The 23645-nt window shown below is 31.6% G+C and overlaps 1 protein-coding gene and 1 non-coding gene across 2 annotated transcripts; both read right to left on the minus strand.

Annotated features, from left to right (window-relative positions):
• Positions 1-534: 534 nt before the first annotated feature.
• On the minus strand, positions 535-21999 carry LOC126768121 (nose resistant to fluoxetine protein 6-like). Its single transcript, XM_050486033.1, has 12 exons — positions 20383-21999; positions 19393-19631; positions 18052-18275; positions 16805-16962; positions 11527-11708; positions 9627-9769; positions 6268-6436; positions 4937-5130; positions 2604-2724; positions 2321-2510; positions 1542-1684; positions 535-1123 (listed from the first exon to the last, which is right to left on the minus strand). Exons 1-12 carry the CDS (start codon positions 21722-21724, stop codon positions 575-577), a joined length of 3654 nt encoding a protein of 1217 aa, XP_050341990.1. The 5' UTR covers positions 21725-21999; the 3' UTR covers positions 535-574.
• On the minus strand, positions 5682-5789 carry LOC126768276 (U6 spliceosomal RNA). The gene has a single exon (XR_007669230.1). It is a non-coding gene; the product is annotated as a U6 spliceosomal RNA (small nuclear RNA).
• Positions 22000-23645: the final 1646 nt, after the last annotated feature.

Here is a 23645-nt window from a genome sequence, read left to right on the forward strand (position 1 = left end):
AGATAGACAAAATAAATTTCTAAAAACTGTTGTTTTGGCTTCTGTTACTTCATAAAGCCCCCATTACTAGTTTTTTCCAATATCTTTAATGTCGAGACAACCGCCTGTTAAAATTTTATTATACGTATTTAGAATAGATCATTATTAAGATGCATGAATCATACAGCTAATATTAATATGCTTCCAAGCTCTGGTCACAATGCTTTGTTTTCATTTATTTGCATTAAAATACCTGGATTTAATAACAAATGACATGTAAACTGCCTTAGCAGTGTAAGAATATCGTCATCTCTCGTGACATTTAAAGGTAACGTCACGTAACGTTCATCATTTCCTGATCATTTCCTGATCTTAAAATGACGGAGAAACTAAAAAAAGTAAATATTGTAAAGTTAAGGTCAAAGAAAAAAAAATGAACTTAATATTACGGAATTTATGAAAGTATATGCATTTTACACCTTTTTTCGAGTAATTTTAACTGGAAATTAAAAAATAAGTACAATTTTCTTTAAGGGTTTTATAAAAAAGATTAAGAAATTTTAAATTATTATCTTTTATTTAAATAATAAATTTATTATCTGTTGTATCGATATTGTTTACTTCCTGTTCTCTCGTTTCCATTAGCTGTCCATTCCCATTCATCTAAATCCTGATCGTTTGAAAAGGATCGTCTAGTCAAAAACTGTCGTCTTCCAGCCCAAAAGTCTTCTCCTGATTCACCTTGTTCTTCTTCAATAATCTCTAAATCCTCATCATTAAGTGTTTCTTGCTCTTCCTCTTCCTCCTCGTCTTCTTCTTCTAAAATCTCTTCAAGGCCCTCATTAGAATCTCTTTGTATCTCATATTCAACTTCAGCTTCAGGTATTTCTTCTAGAACTTCCCTATGAGCTAAAAACGATCTTCTTATTTGTGGTGTTTCTTTTATATATTCATCTCGCTCAATCTTTTGTTCATTATTTTTATTATTCTGTACTGGTTCTGCATCGGAAGATTCTTTATCTTCTACTTTTTCATCAGGCTTAGACCCAAAAGATAGTTTCGGTAACGACTGTAGCGGGATTACTAATGTAATTGTTAAAACTATTGAACCTATCAATATTGTTGAAAGTTCTTGAAGATCAATCTGAAATTTAAAGTATATATTTAAATATTTATAATAAAAGTACACTGCGATTTGATCTGAGTGCATTATGAAATTTTCTGTTAACATTAGTGAGACATTATTAATTTGTTCTTATAATACCTGTTTAAATTTAAACTTGAACATGTGTTCATTATGATTTGCCGATTATGGCTTAAAATTAAAAGTATAACTTATCCTTTATATATTTGAGAAAAGATACAGTATACACATATATTTTGTTTATACATGTTAAAAAAAAAACTAAAAAAAAAAACTGTCAACCTTACATGTAAGATTGAATATAATGTAAGATACATTATATTTAATCTTACAATTTTTAGTTGGAACATTGAAATAGTATTTTTTTTTTTGTTTACTAAATTTCACTATTCAACAGCCGTGAAGAAACAAACTTTACCAGTGTCAGTAGAGAAAATTCTTTAGGAGCTCGTATAGTGGCAGTATTCGTGAGGAAAACGATGAATTGTACTAAATACAGGGCATAAGATATTCGACTTATGAAGAGAAGTGGACGACTGGATAAAAATGTCGACAATATTTCTGAAACAAAACATTTTCATTTTAAAAATATAACTAAACATATTTTATTAAAAAGAGTGTTAACATCATGAAAATCTTAATTTAAAAGCATTATTATTAACTAGCTAATGATCAGTATAACTATCAATGTTTCTTTAATTATTTATTACAAAAAATATAGGATTCGTAAGTCGGTTTTATATTGATGTTTTTTTTTATGATGACGAGCATATGGGCCAGCTGATGGTAAGTGGTCACCACCGCCTTTAGACATTGGCGAGGTAAGAAATAACAAACATTCCTTACATTGCCAATGCGCCACTAACTAGGGACTGAGATGTTATGTTCCTTGTGCCTATCGTTACACTGGCTCACTCACCCTTCAAACACAACAATACTAAGTATTGCTGCTTAACGGCAGAATATCTGGTAAGTGGGTGGTTGTTACCCAGCCAGACGAGCCTGCAAAAAGCCCTACCATCGGGAAAACTATTAAAACTATTTTACAAAATTTCAACCCAATCTGACAAACCATGAGTTATGTTTTGCGTTCAGCATAAAATACAAACAAAAATATACATTTTCTATACAGGATATTTAATTCTATAGAAGAGAGGAAAGAATATAACGAGATATGAAATACTTCACTTTACATACCAGAATGGCCATTGTGAACGCTATAGACCAACCAAGCAATGGCCAAAGCTGTAGCGATTGGAGCCAATGTTGCGTATAATGACGCAAATGTCACGTCATACCGATATTCAAAGTACCCTGAGTCACCACCAGCCCACAATACTAGACCAATAAGCGTGATACAGATAAACCATCCCAGGATATTCACAAACTGAAATAAAAGAAAAATGTTAATTTTTGTGTTAATTCGTTGCAAATTTACAATAACGCTTTAACATTTTTAAATTAAATTTTTACTTCATACCTTTGTTAGACTTGAAGGTTTTCTTAGTGCAAGACCCAAACTAAGTCCTATAAAGTATGGTGTGCATCGATGAAATACTGAAGTATAACTCAATCGGCCGGTTCGATATAGCTGACTAACACTGCAAAAGGAAGGAAATGTGTAATGCGTTTTTCCAGCGTTAAAAAAGAGCCTTGTGTGTAAAAGATAAGAGACCCAGACTTGGGTGCTTAGCTTAGTTAGTTGCCATAGTAGAATCAAACGTCGAACGACGATTTGTTGCAACACCAATCGATCGATTATTATTTATCAATCTGCTTCCCTAAAGATAAAAAAATGTTATTCTTGGATTTATAACTTTTTAATAAATAATTAAAAAGTAATATTTGGTTTAGATTACCCCGTTTAAGCCAGGGTTCATATAGCCGAAATTTAAAATGTAATAATTAAATAAATTTTAAGAAAAAGTTGATGTCGATCGCCAGTTCCGACTTCATAGTATATATTTACTGGTGATAGAGCTTTGTGCAAGCTCGTCTGGGTAGGTACCACCCACTCATTAGATATTCTACCACAAAACAGGACAGGAGATAATATCTTAGTTCCCAAGGTTGGTGGCGCTTTGGCAATGTAAGTGATGGCTAACATTTCATACAATATCAATGTCTATGGGCGTTGGTGACCACTTACAGTCAGGTGGCACATATGCTCGTCCCCCTAACTATACCATAAAAAATAAAATAAAAAAAAATATACCAAATCGTCGATAATTTTAAAGCAATATGGAGTATGCACATCGATCATTACTGATCGACAGAAATTGAGATCAAACATAGGCAATGTTTGATCTCAGTATCTGTCGATTAATGTGTTAGCACCCATAGATACCTCGGTTGGTTGCGCACTTTTAGCGTAAGGAGTGGTTTTTACTTCTTTCAGTGACAGTATCTATGGACGAGGGTAACCACTTACCATGAGGTGGCTAATTTGCTAACATTCATAAAATAATCATAATAAAGATAACATATATTGGCGTAGGATGTCTGGAGTTCATTCTAGTTCAGCATAAGACCTGTATTTTCTTCAATATTCAAATAATAAAAACTTTTTTATTACCAAAAAACTTTATAAAAGACAATAAAAATAAAAATGTATTTATTTCAACAGAAGCATTACTATAATCCAAAAGTTTTATAGCACAAGATTATTCGCATAATTTTATAAAAGTTTCAAGTAATTTGTGTATTTTAAATACGTACTCAAAAACAATATAAATACTACAATATAGCTACTAATATAACTACTACATGAAATTATTTTTTAGAAAAATATAAAAATATTTTAATGTCAATATAAAATTATATATTTATATATTATATAATACTAGTTTTCACCCGGATGTTGAGGGCAAGTATTAGGTAAAAAAGTAGTATATATCCTTTCTTGGATTTCAAGCTTGCTTCATACTAAATTGCATCAAAATCGGTTAAGCGTTTTAGCCGTGAAAGCATAACAGACATAAAGAAAGAGTTACTTACGCATAAAGATTAGTATAGATTGAAATTTAAAAAAAGATATAAATATATTTCATAAATAGACTGTCCTCCTTTGTACGGAACAAGAGACATTATTATTAAATATATTTAAAAAATATATTATTTATTTAACATTTTCGTTGACATTCGTATTAAATACGTCATTTATATGTTAGTAGCTTAAAATTCAATAAACCAAGATAAATCAGAGCTCAAACTACTCTAGCCATAAAGTAATTAATTCACTTAACAGTATTCCAGCCAGTACTTGTCATTTAAAGGAAACCTCAGCAAAGCTGGCTTTCGACGTCGTATAGCTTTGCTACTATGTTCCAATTTGATTAATGCATTGGCTATTATTGGCAAGGAGAAATGCGGCATTCGTCATATGAAAATGGGTGACGACCTCAAGCAGATAGGGTTTCAGATTTCCTGGGAGAGTTAATCTGCTATTTTTTTTTTGAAATTTAAAAAAGTGAGTTTAATTGTTTGACAAACAGAACTAAAATTACTCAGGACAACATAATTTACCTTTACCACTGTGCTTATTTGGGATACACGTATATGTTATAAACACTGAACCATTTCATCGTGACTCGCACTATGACATGTATTTGAACATGTATTTCAATTTAATTTGTATATTTTGTTTTGTTTTCTATTTAAGTCACTCAAATCATACACATATAAAGGCTTTGTAGCTGAAATTTAATCTACTTTTTGTGATTTATAACTTTTAAGTTTTAATTTTTTTTTTGTTAATATTGACAGAGTATGCCCACATAAAGCCTTATTATAATTATAATTTTTTTTGCATACCTAATTCCTTGATACGCCAGAACAGACAGACGATGGTCTCTGAATGTGGTGTATCTTGAATAGGCAGATAGCAGGTTCAGGATTGGCATCACGGTGGATGAAAAAGGCACTTCAGACTGGATTGCCCACACAATTAAACCTCCAATAATTGTAAGCTGGAAGTCCAACGCCATGTGGTGTGTTTGTGGTGCACACTGAAAATAATATGCTTTAATTGAATTTGATTTTTATAATAATCATCATTAAATATATCGTACACAAAGTCTTTTATAAGACGAACTGATACATTACGGGTAAAGAATACCATTATAATATATTTTATAGTGCTATTTATTATATTATTATTAGGGTGTTACTATTAGGGTTTTAAGCATGATAATATTTTTTATTTCGCCTAATATTCAACGCAGTTGTTTCTACCTAGCCTTGCCTTGGCAACACACACACAACTGCCAAAATAGAAAAGTAAGAACGCGTTTTTAGTTAAATATTTATTTAAGTTCCTACCACTGTAAAAAGAAAAACATTCATCACATAATATATAAATTATCACAATTATTGTTTTCATGATAACGGCTTATTCACTACGTATCTTTTAAGCGGATTAAAATATCCAATATTATAAATACTTTGAATACTTTTCAGAGTATTTCAGACACTTTTTGATGTGAAACATCTACTGTGGCGGTCAGACTGACTGTTGCCAGGGCGACGCTTCGCCACACGATACGTAGCCACGCTATAAGATAATGTAACAAATCTAATACGGTGTGGCATGAATCCTTGCGTAGGGGTCATGCTAATCTTCTCTGTATCGTTCCAATTTTAGTATTTGTACTGCCAAAGCATGTACAAAAAAAGCCGAGATGGCCTAGTGGTAAGAACGCGTGAATCTTAACCGATGATCGTGGGTTCAAACCCGGGCAAGCACCACTGAATTTTCATGTGCTTAAATTGTGATTATAATTCATCTCGTGCTTTACTGAGAAGGAAACCATCGTGAGGAAACCTGCATGTGTCTAATTTCACTAAAATTCTGCCACGTGTGTATTCCACCAACCCGCATTGAAGCAGCGTGGTGGAATAAGCTCCAAACCTTCTCCTCAAAAAGGGAGAGGAGGCCTTTAGCCCAGCAGCGGGACATTCACAGGCTGTTACTGTACAATGTGGCATGAATAAATGTAATATTATTGTTTTTTTGATTATACTATATTTTTATATCCTTTCTTTGCGTTTTATCTCCATAAAATAATTTTATTGTTACACATCTGCCAGGCGTCCTGCGACGGTACACATTTTTTCAATGAGTATGTATATGTTATACGCCTCACCATGTCTTCAAAGCCGTAATAATTTTGGACGTACAACACGTTCCACCACCATCCTTTTTGGCATAATTCCGCATTCTTCGTCACCAATGCTCCCCACATTGGTCCTGATGAAATGTCGTCCCACACATACGCATAGAAGAGTACCACAGCCAAAAGCGCTGGGGTTAATCTGAAATAAATTAAAAAGAATTATTCCTTGGTGCTTTATACCCGAATCTTTTTCGCTACTTGATGCCCGCCGTGTAATTATATTCCAAATTTTATGATTACTTATGGAAATGCCAAAGTACGATGATCAAGTAATGATCACTCACTTTTCGCTTTTAAGAGTAATGAGAATTTAGTTATTTTAATTCTAACCTATCGACCATATACTACTTAATTTGTTCATAACAAAAAAATACAAAAAAAAACACAAAAGTAACAATACCTATACAAATTAATCAACATATATGGTGGTAATAAGTAAGATATATAATCTGACATTTACATATAAGACATGCATATTAGTAAAGTAATTTGATTATTACATTATTTTAATAAAAAATAAATATAAAAATTAGCAATTTTTTTGGTTCCGCTTGATAAGTTTAGCTTAGTTGCGTATATCATACATAACATATATGTGTTCAACAATTAGGCGGATATTTCTCTATTTATTTTAGGCATAGTAAATTAACACCTTTGCCCTAAGACACTCTGAGAAATATAAATCAATCCTTATATTGTCATTACGCTACTAACGATGGGCTCTATCATGTTATATTCTTTCTTCTTCAGATGAAATGATAAAAATGTAGAACAATTGTTAAGAGAAATAACCACCCAGAAAAGCCTTAATACCGTTAAGGCTTTTCTGGGTAGGTCAAATATTATTAATATCGACAACAGTGACTTAGTACCTACAAAATAGAATATAATAATTATAATGAAAACATAAATTACATTTAAAAAAAACTAAATTCATAATAAGTTTATGCGCTTCTTTAAAAAGATAATTTTGTAATAGTGAATACATAGAACTATACCAATAAAACTGTAAGCAAATATTTATTATTATGCTAATTTGTCTGTTATGACAGAAATAAGTAATAGTATGATATTGTATGTCCAAACTAGTTCGAAAATTAAATGCCAATAAAGCAAAAACACGGATACGCGCAATGACACCAATGTGATATTTGATTTGGCCACAATAATGGAAACTTATTTACACATATACAAAAGGCAATGTCAATACTGACTTATTTTCAAAGCAAATTTTAACCTACATGACTATAGACTTCAATTTTGGAGGCGTTTATGTATAACATTGTAATCCAAGTAAATATTTTCAGCACTATCATGATAAATAAATAGATTTTAACCTAATTAAAGTAATTAATCAGCGTAATGTATTTTGTGTGAGCGAAACTTCATTATCGTCTAGTACATACATATTAGGTCCTTACATATGAAATTGGCGTTTTGTGCGGGAGGAATATAAGGTCAATTTTTTTTTTGTAAAATATATTTAATTAATCAAAGTATGCACCTTTGTTATCTATGCACTTTTGCCATCTCAAAGGTAGTTCATTGATCCCTTTACTAAAAAAACCATGGGGCCGGAAATCAATAAACTCTTTGAAGGTGGTTTGGTCTGCCGCTGCTGTCCGGGGAGTACGGTGGATATCGCAGACATTCCAATTGTAGCTCATTTAACTTAGTGGTTGTTTGTTGTGTGGTGTGTGGTCTTGCGTTGTCGTGAAGCTGCAGTGGCCTAGCGATTGACCAATCTCAGTTGTTTAGCAGCCAGTTCTTCCTTCATGGTTTGCAGTTGCTAACAATAGATATCTGCCGTAATCGTTTGGCCAGATTTTAGAAAGCTGTAGTGAACGACACCGGCGCTAGTCCACCAAACACTCACAAGTAACTTTTTCTGAGTCAATTTTCGCTTAGGGCAGGATTTGGCTGGGTCTCCAGGGTTCAGCCATTGCGACGAGCGCTTCCGATTATCGTACAGTATCCACTTTTCATCGCAAGTAACGATTTGATTAAAAATCCCTTCATTATTGTGTCGCTTGAGCAAAGTAACTCAGCAGTCGACGCGTGTTTGCAAGTTCGATTTACTAAATTCATGAGGTACCCATCGTTCAAGTCTTTTTACTTTCCCGATTGGCTTCAAGTGGATTAATACAGTTTTATCACTTACTCCGAAGCCTGCAGCTATCTCTTTAGTGCTTTGTGATGGATCTACTTCAACAATACCCTTTAATTCTTCATTTTCCACTTTGGTCTCCGGCCGCCCAAGGGGTTGGTTCTAAAGGTCGAAATTTCCAGAACGAAAACATTGAAACCAAAAACGTACCATGCTTTATTTTGCGACATCAGCGCCGTACACGTCATTAATCCTTCGAGCTGTTTCTGCAGCACTGGTGCCACGGTAGAACTCGTACTCGTAAATATACCGATATTTCATGTTTTCCATTGTGCGGTTATAAGCGACGCCAAAGAAAAAAATAATGAGGAAAAAACAAATGAATGACTGTATTCAAAACTCAAATGTACCAGCTAAATGAATTTATAAATTTGAATTTGGAATTCTTAACCAAAGAGGAGATATTTCAGATCAAAATGGTCAGTACGTCAAAACGCTAATTTCATACGTAAGGACCTAATATTTTGACATAAAAATGAGAGTATTGAGTGGGAGAGAGAGAGTGAATGCTTATATTTAATTTCCAATATCCAAAAAAAAACAAACAATAAAAAACACAAAAAAATTATTTTAAATTAAAGTTTAAACTGTCAAAAATCAATTTAATGTAAAACTTAATATTCATTAAATAACATTATTTCTTTTTTAATGTATCGTGCACGGGTGTGTCAAACCAGTTGTGCAACTGGTTTGACACACCCTTTTATTAACTTTACTACAATTGCTTTTAAAAATAAATGAATTTCATTACATCAAACTGGTCCTTTAGGTTACAATAATATTATGTCATGATTAATTCTAAGACTAAATCTCATGTGTTTTTCGGACCTGGAAAAAACCCGTTTAACATCCATACCCGTAACATTGTATTGTATTATGAGAAAAAATTGCATTCAATGAGCTAAGGCCTAGTGGTAAGCCTAGTGGGTTCAAAGCCCAGCAAGCAACATAGAATTTTTATGTGCTTAGTTTGTACTTAAGATTATTTAACGCGTGCTCAGCGCTGAAGAAAAACATTTAAGGACGTATGTGTGTAATCAAAATCTGCCCGTATGATTATTTCCACCAATTTGCACTAGAGCAGTATTGCATTGGTGAATGAAGTTCCAAGCCATTTCCTCACAAGGAGAAGAGGCGTTAAACTAGTGGGACATTTACATACCTGATATATCTCGAAAGTAACTTTGATGCCATAGTATCATTGGTGGACTTGCGATATGAGGTCAAAGTACCACTGAGTAATAAAAAGCAGTCAGTGAACATCCACCCAGCGCGGCACCATGACAAAAACGGAGATGACACGATCTAAAAATAACAAACTTATTATAGACACCACCTTAATACGTAACTAATTACAATATCACAATAAAAAAAGTTACATGAATGATGCTGCCCACAACTTTTTTAACTTAGATTTGACAAATCAATTAAAATATTATTTGAGCTAACTTCTATTTTATAGATTAACAATTTCTAACTTAATACTTCTACATTGTCTAAAATTAAATTTCATCTTAATCCGATGCCTAAGCTGTACAAAGCCCATTCAACATGCCCCTATTAAATCCTTTACTTTAATTTATAACTCTATTATACTAATAATTCAACATTGTAATAAGATGAAATCTATTAACAAGTATCTACTATTACAGTTTTGAAATAAATTAGACTTGCTTTACAACGAACTGTTCCAATTACAATGAAAATTGCTGCCAGATAAATATGAATAAGCGCCTAATAAATTATATTAGCAAAAACTTGTATACATTAAATAGATTACAAAAAAGAGACGGCGTTTTCACCAAATCGATGAATATCTATTGCATCATTGCATGCATATATATATATATATATATACGTTATTTTTGGGTTTTGACCAGGATCCTTGCTATATATATTTTTATTAATTAGTCTGACGTTTCGACAGACTTGCACATGTTGAGCTGAGCAATTATAATTCTCGATTGAGTTTGGACCACCAGTCCCACCTCAATTTTAATGATATTGGACGTAGCTAAATTTTTACTAGAAATATACATTGAAGCTTTTTTGAAGTCCGTATTTATTTTTCAAAAATAATTAAATAATAAAACAAAAGTAACAAACTTAAAAATATTTCTTAATCATAACCTAAAATCAAAACAAATAATCGAGGTAACTGAATTGGAAATATGCCAATGGCAATAAACCGCATGTGCTTATTCAGCAATCTATTACGTGCAAAATTTACTCGTTCGATACATCTTAATAACAAATTTCTTGCATTTTTAAAGCAGCGTTTTTTGTGTTTTCTTAAACAAAATCTATACAAATATACAAAATCGAAGTCTGTCTGTGATTACAAAATAAGTTTTATTTTAAGATAATATGACTATTTGCGAGTTACCAAATTGTTTTTTTTTTTTAATAATGTAAATATATTGTATCTATAATTTAAATAGGCGAGCAGATTTTGAAGAATTTTCAATACAAACTCAATTCCACACTGGCATCGCCATGGCATTTGCTAGTAAAATATAAAACTACATTATATTATATATATGTAATTTATCTTAGTACAAAAACTTTTGGATCCGTCAGTATATAATGTTATATTAAATGAAACCAGTGAAGTGGAATGTAGATTCTACCGAAAGAAAATACCCATAAAAAGCTTTATATTGTGTTATACGTTTACATTATGGGTAAAAATTATATACTGCGTACAAAAATATATTAATTTAAAAAAAAAATATAATTATTATTTACATTGAGGACTTAATGAGTATTTATGAAAATAAATAATATTTCTAAAACATATTGAATAGCAATACCAATCAATTAGAAATTGCTATTATAACTTTAGAAGGCATCAAAAATGAAAAATATCGTAATGAAACCTGCATGTGTCAATTGACTGAATGAATTTCTACCAACTGTGTATACAAAACATTTTGAAGAAATTTGTAAGAATGAGCTCCAACTCACAGGAGAGAGGATGCCTTTACCCAGCAGTGGACATGAACTGGCTATAATAATATGCATATGTATTATTCTGGTATGATTTTTTGGTAAAAACAAACCTCACTTAGCCTCAGCCGATTGGTATACGGCGTCAAACCAACAGGAAGAAACTTATGGGCGAACAGTAGCGCAATCGTGGCGACAGCTCGAAGACCATGAATGCAAGCAATTTCATCGCTATTGGCAGGCGCTACTAATTTACCGACTGACTTATAAAGCGAAAAGGAGTATAAAAATCCACCTGAAATTGAATAAAATTATATGTTATAGTCGTGATTCAACTAAGTACTCAGTGATCAAACTAAGCAGAGTATTTAAGAAATTATCGCAACAAGGGTTGTCTTTCTTTTTTATTTATTCCAGTAACTGAACAAAAGGGCCACAAGAGTAGCTAAGCATTCACTATCATTTTTAAGCACTAGCAATGACAAAAGTAACCACTCCTTGCATTATCAATATTCCTCCATCAATTCTAAGACATGTTAATACACTGGTTCACTCATCCTTCAAGGAATAACTAGAAGTAATAACTGTAGCAATTAAAAGTCAACAACAGGTTAACTATTGATCAAAATCATAAGTGTATGCTCGTCACATATACTTGTAATTACATCAATACTTGACTTTTACTATAAATAATCATGAATCTTAAGTTTTAATTCATCACGTATACACGATAGAGAAACATCGTGACGAAACTTGATTATTTATCTGTGCACAACAATACGACATTAGAACAAATTTTAAAAGAATAAAACTTAAGTGTCACCTTCTTATTAATTATTCGCCATTAATATTTTGTAGTCATCTATTTATATATATGCAATAAAGTCCCGAACTTACACAATTTAATCTTCTTAACATTACATTCTTAAACATGTGTAACACGATACGCTCATTAAAATAATATTGATACAGTCAGCTCTTTAAAATAATAATTATTTTTATTTTTTATTTATTCAAGTATCAAAAGACTCACATAATAAAACGGTTTTTAACTAAACAAAACAAATAAAAACTACTCTATCTACTACTAATACTGTATTTTATTTACTGATCCAGCTGAAACTTTACATCAGTGGATTATAAATATAATATTAATTTTTACCGAACGTTATATTTTCGAGCATTTACTACCATTTTCAAAGATCATCATCACGCTTTTTATATTATATACAAGTCCATGTGTTTAGCCTTCACAAGTTACTAAGAGTTTTCTTAGACCACAAACATGCGCTAAGCAAAACCATATCGTCTAACTGATATTATTGACGTTACTTCCATCAATATGGCTACCAACATGCTGGTTACTGATTATATCAATGAGCTCGTTAGCATAAATATTGAAGAACTTAGGTGAGCTTAGCCTTATATGTTTATATATAAAATCTATTTTTTTGTAACATTGTAAATTATCTAAATAACATTGAATATTTTTATTGTTGTGTTCCCATTTGGAGAGTGAGAGATAGATGATCAGGATTGGCTATGGATTGCTGTCAAAGTAGAAGTCGATGTAAGAATTGTTTTATGTTCCATTACCGCATTTACACGAGTCGATTTAGGCAATCAATTGATAAATCGACCACGATTTCAATCGAGATACCTTTACAATCATCATGAGTCATCAATCAACTTTTCTTGATTGTGTTCGATATAATATATTTGAATATTCTTTAGTTATTTTTCATTGATCAACCATTGTTCGTTAGGTAAAAATAAAAAATTAAATTTAAATAATTCAAAGATTATATGAAGAACAATTATAGGATACAAACAAAATTTTCAAACTCATAAGTATGTAAATAAAAACATAATTTAATATACTCGATTGTGTTATCACCAAATACAAAAGTGTGTGCAAAATAAGTTATTACAACGCGGTTGTAAGATATGACCCACACACACTTCAGATGAATTCAATAAAATCTGGCATAAATGTAAACCTCAAAGATATTCCGACTAAAATAAAAAGTCAGGTCACATCATGCTATTTCCTATTATTTCGTTTTAAATCTCGTTATACTGTGTTCAGTCGACATATAAATATCAAGTAAACTCGAGCGTAAAACTCGATGTGACGTAAAACTGTCGTCGGTCCCAATTTGCATAATAAATTATTTCGTTCGTTGATTTAGAAAAGAACTCAAGTTTCTAACTGGGGTTTTTCAGGCCTCTAAATTTATTTATGTAAATACAAATTTCGCGGGACGCTAGCGTTGTTGGAGAAAAAATAACGATTTTTTTACGTACCTAATAGGATACAAAGCAGGGCTTTTATTTTTTTTTTACTACACACCCGTTTCCGCTTTCCCCGTTTTTTTATGATATATAACCTATTTATTGCGATAGAAGTTTAACGCGAAACAACTTTTTGAATAATTCAAATATTTAGCTTTCATTCTTTCTTTAGATGACGTTATATATTATTAAAATACAATAAAATGTTATATATATCGTTGTAAATCTGCATGAATAAATAGTCGAGTAAACTGTTTTATCCTATGTTGCTAATATCCATTATCTCCATTTCATAATATATATAGTCATACAAATACATAAGAATACCGAGATGACCCAGCAGTATAAAAGATCACGTATATAAGATTGCGGAAACTCGCAATTGCGGGAACTAAGGATCACTGAATTTCATGTGTTTAATTTGTACTTATAGTCTATTAACGCCGACGGTAAAGGAAAACAACGCAAGGTTTCGAATAAAATCAAATGCGTATACAACAACCCGGATTAGATAAGCCAGGACACTTACAGTCTATCAATGTTACTGTACCGATGTATAATTCTGTGGCTTAGTACTAAAAGGATATCAAATAAACCTTACTGTAGTAACCACAATATAAACATTAAACAAATATTTGTTGTTTTATATCACCAGTACTTTACCAGCGGCTTCGCTCGCGTCATAATTCGGAATTGCTCGCTCATTTGAATTTCATGCACACTTTTATCCCCGTTATCAAGGAGTTAACCTTAGGGGTAAAATTTTCAAAAATCCTTTCTTACTGCTAACCTACTTCGTAAAAGGAACCCGTTTTTAAATTTTCATGTCAGTTATTCTTTATTTTTCATGCATTTATTTTTATGTATGTAACTTAATTTTTTTAATTTTAATTATTAGTCTTTAATTTTTTCTTTTATATATATATATATATATAAGCATATATATATAAAAGATATATATATATATATATATACATATGCTTTTTTGAGTAATAATGTTGGAAAATGGAAAAAATAGATTAAATTTTTTTTAAATCATAGATGGTCCACTGGGCACCAGGCCACAGTATTAATTATATGATAAATAAATTTATCGGATCGTCTATCTATCACAAGATGATATTTTTCATAAACTCGTAATAATAATAATAATAACTTATAAAAATTAAATTCATTCATTCAAATCGCGTATTAACAACAAAACAAAAACTAGTGACCTTTTTTACCGATATGGAAACCATCCAAAATCGAGTTATAGCGACCTTTAAAAATTTATTTTCAAAACCCGGTACAATTTCTTATAACGATGACATTAACAGCATACATAGATCTAGACTAAATATCACTATAATTTTATGTATACATTATTGTCTGTAAAGTATTTATGCTGCAATAAATTATTCAAAATCTAATCAAAGAATCATTTTTTAGTTTCTGTACGTAATGTAAACAAATACGATTATAGTCGACACGGTTACTCCAAATCTTAGATGAAAAATGTAACGCTCAACATAACACATATTGCTTCCTGTTTTGGAGGCACAACGATTAATGTTTGTAATTGTAGTATAAGGGCATCCCCACACATAGCGGAATTGATGCAAAGTTGCCACCAAGCAGATAGGGATCTAATGATCAAGGAAGGAGAGGTTAGAACTATGTCACTTACTGTTATGTAACGTAAGTAAATACATCGATACTAATAATGCGAGATCAACTTTTCCTACATTGAGATATTTTCTCTTTCGTATAATGTGTCAAGGCACTTAATTTTACCTTTACAACTACCATAATAATTATACAATTTCATTTAGAGAAACATTAGGCTTTTACACAGTTTTCATTTTTTATATTTAACTTAAATATTATTATCATTTTCTATTCCAAAATAAAGATCAATATTTAGGTCCTATAAAAACACGTATATAGTAATCCATATATCACCGGGGTTATAAATCATTCGTGTGGCGGATCACGCATTGATAAATATGTCGTAAAGCCAATAATACCAGACAATTAGTCGACGTGACCCGACATGCTGCAACGTTAATTTAAAGACCTGTGTGTAATTCATGCTAATTAAAAATGCTGGCGACTTCGTATTGATTTGAATCACAATCGACTTGAACTCTCGTTGCTTAATGTAGGTTAAGGTGAAAGAGATACGTAGTGAGTAAATCACTTCGATGCTATTTAAAGTTAAAAAAACGAATATTACATATTTAATTTTTTTTTAATTTATAAATGATTGTAACCAAAGTTATTGAAGTATTACGAATGAATATTCCATTTTTGAATGAATTAAATTTGAGTCACGCCGGAACTCTTTCCGGGCGTGTTAGATTTGGCGTTCTCTCAAGCTACTAGAGTAAATAGAGAGTGTATCTATGATTGGACTCCTACTTTTGCCCTATAAAATGGCCAACGAGATCGAAATTAGTTTAATCGACGTCATTAACATAACTATTTATTACATTATATTTGAATTATAATCAAACGTCTTTATCGCTTCAATAGCTATTTCTTTTATGTGACAATACATTATAACTTTATAATAAGTAAGTGACAGCATGTTTCCATACATGGGCTAATCGCTCATAAATCAAAATCTTAATAACCTTATTCATGTACGCTCTTACGAAAATGGACACTTTTGATTCTTCATTTTGCAGGATTATTTCAAATGTAAAGCTACCACTGATTTCGAATTTTGATCTTATTGAGAAAAACCGACAAGAAATAATACTTACTCTTTTCTATTAATTGAAATACATTGGTATATTGCTTTAACAATTTATAAAAGCTTAAAACACAAATCCAAGATTAATTAGACTTGTGAATTTTGAGTTGTGACAAAAAAAACTAAATTATATTTATATTTACTCAGTAGGTTTTGTGCAAACCCGTCTGGGTGGGTACCCCACAATCGTTATATATTCTATCGTCAAAAAGCAATGCTCAGTATTGTTTTGTTCCGGTTTGAAGGGTGAGCCAGTATACAGCGGAAGGTTAGATGCGGGTGGCGATGTAAAGTATATCATTGGTTATTATTGTACCACTAATAACATTTATTAATTTGCGTGATTGTTTAATTACCTGGACTTTCCTTGTCTTTTGTTATTTCCTCTGTTTCCTCCTTTTCGCTACTTTTTTCTTCTTCATCTTTTTCTTCAGTACTCTCTGAAGTATTTTTAGCAAGGAAATCTTGTAGGGTTGCCAATAGCACTAATATAATCACAATCGCGTAAAACGATCTGAAAGTAAAAAAAAAATTTATCTATTAATCAATTATATTTTTGAGTGATCCCACATAATTGAATGTTGTAAAATTACCGTCGTAGTATAGTATAAAAATATACGAAAATCTTGAATAAAGGAATTCACAAAATCCGCTTTACATATTATCCTTTAAGAAATAACAAAATAATAAATCCATAGTTACCTTCCTATTAACGACTTTAACTTTTGTTTTAATTTTCGAACTGTTTTTGTAAATGTGTTTGTGTAAAATTCTTCTTGATGACGCATGAATAATGAATACGTAAGTAAAATATTTATAATTCATAATTAATTATTAATATCTTTGGATTCTAGAAATAAACTTATATCGTTAATACGCTTTCCCTCATTTAGGATTACAATATAAAATAATTATTATAATTCTCTCTACTTGTGTATTAAAAAATCCACGACATTTATCAACCGCCTTTAACAACCCCATCTTGATAAAAAAACTTCCTAATCCGTCATGCTGACAGGCATCCCCAGTTAATAATTGACATGTATCTAATATCCAAGTTATAAAATGATAAGCTATGTTTATCCTTTACCAAATTAAATATGAAGTAATAAAATAAGGGTAAAACCTGTTTCTCGTAAAAATGCTATTTCGTTACCCCAAATCAAACCATCGCGCCGTATCTTTATGATGTAGCTAATTTGATTATATTATCCTGCAGCATTAAATTCATATGAAGTTCGCGTTCTGTACGAACCTTTGGAAGACAAACTTTAGTTTAGTTTACGCGATGATAACTTACATTAAAAACAAATGTTATAAGGTTGATAAATCTAATGTTGGAAAAGTATTAGCTATATTTATTTGATAACTGCTCTCTGCTCGGTTTTACTCGCATTAAACGTTACTGCTCTGCCCCTGTGGGTCATAACGTAACGTTAAATAGCCTATAACCTTTCGCAATAAATGGGCTATGTAACGCAAAAAGAATAAACGCTCTAATAGTTCCTGAGATTAGCGTATTCGGGCAAACAAACTCGAAATAAGTAAGACTAAAAATGCAAACCATAAATATGTCTATATCCTCTAATCCTAACAAACTTACATCGTCAATATCGTTGGCATGTCCAGCCATTCCTTCCACCAATTTGCCACTTTTCTCATATGACAATCGGTTTCATCAACCTTCACACGTACACTTATACCAGTTTTATACTGGTAATGTTTGATCGCATCTCTAAGTATCACCTCGACGTCCTCTGGACCGCACGGCGATGGAACACATACTCCCCAACTCAATGTGGAGAAACGCGGCACGAAGTGACCTGGCTAAACGAATTATAATACTGCTCAGGATATCTAAGACATAATTATAAATATACATATTTATATATAGCAATAATCAAAGCATTATAAGATATAAACATAAATTTATTTATTAATTACTACACAAGTTGTGGTAATTTAAGAATGATTTAAGAACTAAAATGGCTTACTTACATACTACAAACAACTTACAATACTTATATTGTAAGTTATTTTGAGTATGTAAGTAAGCACATTTTGGTTCAATTGGGTTTGATCCTGATTTCAGATTAAGTACTTTAGAAAACTCATAAAAAGAATTTGATTACTACTAATAAAAAGTTCTAATTCCAGTCGTTTATTTATTAAATTTATTAACAATTACTTAACAAAATATACAAAATGACATTAGATAATTTGTGATCAAATATTTATTATTACCAAAAAGTAAGTGCAATTATCCGAACATCTATTGAAATAATTAATTAGTTTTTATTTTTCACACACAGTTTCCATCTGAAGAGCTATTTTGGAAAAATATATTCGACACAATCAAAACTCACCGTAACCACGTTCGGAAATGTTAGAAAGTGATATACGATGTTGACTATTATAATTGATTAAAGGATACACGCATTAAGAAAACGTAACAAAAAAAGTCGGTCATACGAAGTAAGTTCCTTCAAAAAAGGACTGATGTATATAAGTTTGCTATTTTCGCCTATAGCCTTACATGCGTCATGCACAAAATTGCTTATTAGTTTTTTTATTAAATTTGGTGGGGAGATTTACATTCAGGATGATGGTGGTGATGATGATTCTACGTGCTCATATATATTTTGTTCTTTCGTGAAGAATAGAAGAGTTTTCAGTGTAATAACTTATATTCAAAAATCTCCACACTTTTTATTATTATTAAAATTTGTAAAAATACAACCATTAGGACTCTTAACGGTCTACCGTTTGGGCGTCTTATGATGGATATAAGAATATGATATTTCTCACAGGTAGAGATAGACTTGGTTTAAGTTTTATTCTAATAGGTTGTTATATCAAACCAGCTTCACAACCGGTTACCTGCGAGGAGGTTAACACAGGTATAAAATTTATTACACACATTTAAAAATGGATTGAAACTCACATCATCAATTCTACTCTTGAATAAATTTCTGGCTTGCACCAGATGTATCGGCGCTTCTAAATCGGGGTGTTCAGCTTTCACATCAACCATAGCTAAGCAATATTTCCCTTGTATCTTGACCACACTTCCCGTGTCTAATTGTACTCTAGCTCGAATACCCAAACACTGGTCGAAGTCACCCAACTGTATGCCATTACCTTGTAATAACCCCGAGGGAATCTTCGCAGTTGCATCAAGCACTGTAATGAAAAATTCCACTTTTGTTCAACTATGCAAACCCTTGGGGAACGGTCCGTAAACATAAATGGAGTATTCAAGGGCACTTCTATGTCCATTGTGTATGATTTTTTCATGCGACTACGTTTTTTAAAGACTATTATAAACTATTATTCTACTAATATATTTGTTATCCAACACGAAAAATAAAAAAACAGACTGTTCTCTAGAGCACGCCATATTAAATAAAATGTGACGTCACATAACCTGTATCCAGAAGATGATTAAGACAGTTCTAACGATACCTCAAACTACGATTAACTTTTTAAAAAATATGTAGGAACAAATTAACATACATTCATACATACATAGCCTGCTGAAATCATAACCTCCTTTTTGTATCGCTGTAGCCGGGTAATTAAATAATATATCTATAGTAAAAAATGATTACAAGCTTTCATTATTTTTTTTACATAGTATACATAGTATATAGTCCGTAAAACATACTTGATTTTATGTTTCTCGATTATTTAATTATATTTTTACACGTTACATCTGATACAAAAATCTCGGAGCCAGCGCCAAAAAAAATGTTGTTCATAGACTAAACACCAGTTATATAGCGGAACCAATTGCATGCAAATGCTTTACAATAAGGAACTAATTGCTTAATTATGAATGACATGATATCTTTAATATTTTATTTGTTTGATATTTTTGTCATTTTATTACTACTTTTAAATGATAATAAAAATCAAACAGGTGTTAACTTACTGTTTAAGGCCCATAATTTTGTACCACGTAACTGCCTCAGTAATATTTGTCCATGGCGCCGACATTCAGGATTATGTATACGAGAAAAATTTGGTGCAAATGTAGGAAAAAATGAATAAAAATCCTCAAATTCGCTTTTAAATAAATTTCGCCTACTTAAAGCCTCTGATAAGTGTTGTAAACGTGCATCTTTACTATCACTTTTTGTTTCACTTGTTTTTTTATTAATATCTACTTCTTCATAATCTTTTATCTTTTCAATAACAGCCGCGGTTTTTATCTTTTCTTTCTTTTCAGAAACAACCTCTTTAGCTTTATCTTCTATTTTATCAGATTTTTTTGAGCCAATTTCTACGTCAGTCTCTTTTAGTTTTTTAGTAAGTAGTTTTTTCTCAATTCTTTTCGATATAGTATTGTCTTTATTCATTACGTCTTCTTTCACTCCTAAAACAACTTTGTCAGAAGAGGATTTGATTATATTCGATTCTTTAGGGCGGACATTCACTGTTTTTTCCGTGACTTTTGTTAATAATTGATCAGGGCTTTTAATAATCTTTTTTACTTCTTCTACATGCAAATCATCTTTTTTTTCCCGTTTCACAGGTTTTAAAACTTCATCTTTTGATTTCCGGGTATCTGTTTGTATTGGTTTTGTACGTAAAATTTCAATCTGATGCTTCGGGTGAGCTTTTGACTCGGTATGCTTTTTACTATCGTCATCCTTGTCATCAATGTTTCTTTCGATTTTTTCTTTAACTAATGTCTTAGATTTTACGACAGGTACATCTTTATAAAAATGCGATGACGTGTCAATCTTCTTTTTAGATTCTATTGAAGTGTCTTTTTTAATTTCTTTTTGTTTATTGTCGTCGTCGTCGTCTTCGTCATCGATATCACTATCGTCGTCATCGTCGAAGTCTAAAACCACTGAGGCCTTTTTACTTCTAGTCTTAACATTGGAATCACTTTGCAATTTAACACTTTCAAAAGAATGTTTTTCTAAATCACTAACATTGTCGTCATCATCGTCATCATCATCTTCAGAAATATTGTGTTGTTCAAAAGTAGCTTTGTTTAACTTTTCCTCAATTAAATGTCGCTTATCTTGTAGAACTTTTTTAATATCTTCATAAGAACGCTTTGCACTATCTTTTTTAAAACTGTCTACAATTGGGTCAAGGTTAAGGTTATTCACATCACAATCCTTACATTTATGTCTTCTCAATTCTGATTTAACTTCGTGGGAACTCCCAGGTAAACGTACACGAAATGCACTTATTACCGTCACTAATAGAGGAACTGAGAATAATATTAGAGCTAGCGTCCATCTGTGGCACACCATGGCCGACGCGTGAGACGCTCACGGCGCCATCATACGTTCGACTGAAACTCACTTCAGCGATGTGCCCTGTTGCTATTTCCGTCACACTCGCAACTCTTCGTTGAACATCTACGGAACTTTCATTGATGGTAGTGAACTTTCCAAGGGTATATAATTCTTATTTCTTATCAAAATTTTTAGTCGCAAAATATACTTTCCCGGCCGAAGTTAATTTGAGTATACGGACGCGAGGGCACCGTTTATGGCTTACGGCCAAGATTAGTGTAAAAATAGTATTGCAGAGGCGATTGTCCGGCCCGCGAGTCGAAATGATGACGACTGGATTGATTAAATTACAGTTAAGTGATTGATTGACACATAACGTAATCATGGTAAATAGAAATAAAATACTTTGATTGAATATATCGAGGATATATTTAACTTGGCTGAATAAAACATACTCTTGATATCAACAATATTTTGTTTCTGTGCAACACGATAAATAAACCCCTACTCATTTATGCTTTGATTATAGCGCTGCGAAAGAAATTCAATGTTATATCACTATATGTATACTAATAGAATCGTTTTTTTTATAAAAAAAATGATTTAACTGTTATGAGATATTATTTATAATGCGTAACTTTGTTGACAATTGATAAATTGATTAATACATTGCGAAATTATAATATAATATTAAATAGTGTGTGAAACATACCATGTTTTTATATATTAACCTATTAATATGATAAATGAGTGTCTAAAGCAAATTTAATTCAATATTTTAAACAAATTTTAAAAACTGTTAGTATGGTTGGGAATGATGTGTTGTATAATTGTTTATTATAGTACGCGTTTAGCTTAAATAAATATAACATGCCGTGTTGGGTATATATTATTTACAACTGTGTAACAATTATTTTTTACTAACTAAACTTTATAGAGTTATCAAGATTAGATTTATGAGTAATTTAAATTAAAGTAAAAGTAACAGTCTATGAATGACCCACTGCTGGACTAGTCTTCTTTCCTTTCAGAAGGTTTAGAGCTTATTCCACCACATCGCTCCAATGAGGTTGGTGGATATACATGTGGCAGATTTTCATCTGACAATCGGATTGCAGGTATCACGACGTATTCCGTCACCGCCGAGAACGTCATAAATTATAACACATATTGATGCAAATGAATTTTCAGAGGTTATGAACCATGAGCCATCTCGTCTCATCTAACTAAATTTAAGTTATCTCATGATTTGTGCTTAGACTAGAGTAACTACAGCAAACAGATTATATACGCCAGCTTAGCTTTCGAGGCAATGCCCGCGCGTTAGCGGGCGGACAGATTTTAGGTATAAAACAAATATGTCCTTCTTTCGATTTCAAGCTTGCTTCATAACAAATTTCATCAAATCGGTTTAGTTTCATCAAGTAACTTTTTCGTAATTATAATATTAGTAAAGATTATAATATAAGTTATGACTCAAAGTCAAAGTTTATAAGTTTGTTGCGTAAATTGAAAAAATTGCGTCTTTATTAATTTATAGAAAAAAAACATACCATATGTTTTGATGGAGAAGAGTAACTACTGAGTTTCCAGCCGGTTCTTCTCGGTAGCGTCTATATGCTATATTCAAAGCCGATGGAAGCTTTATATTTAATTCCGTAACTATTTGTTTTTTTTTTAATATGTCATGTACCATGTAGACCTTAAGACCCCATTCTTAATCGGGCCAATAAAGGTTAATCGCTGTTTCTGTCAGGAATCTTTCATAAGGGACCCAAAATTATAAAGTTGGCTACGTTATATTCCCTTGTTTCGGACAACATGTGAAGCTGCTGTAACTGGTTTTCTACCCGATCGGTCTCAATGATTGGTCAGGTCTCATCATGGTCACAACTTAGTTTATTTATAGATTATTGGAATTTGCCAAGTTTGTCCG

This window comes from Nymphalis io, chromosome 4, assembly GCF_905147045.1.
Source record: "Nymphalis io chromosome 4, ilAglIoxx1.1, whole genome shotgun sequence".
Taxonomy (NCBI): Eukaryota; Metazoa; Arthropoda; class Insecta; order Lepidoptera; family Nymphalidae; genus Nymphalis; species Nymphalis io.

Coding starts and splice junctions, on each gene's coding strand:
- LOC126768121 (XM_050486033.1), bottom strand. CDS start 21,724: ATGGTGTGCCACAGATGGACGCTAGCTCTAATATTATTCTCAGTTCCT. Junction 11,709..16,804: donor AAAAGACAAGGAAAGTCCAG/GTAATTAAACAA, acceptor ATTCAATTTCAG/GTGGATTTTTATACTCCTTT. Junction 1,685..2,320: donor CGTTCACAATGGCCATTCTG/GTATGTAAAGTG, acceptor GTTTTGTTTCAG/AAATATTGTCGACATTTTTA.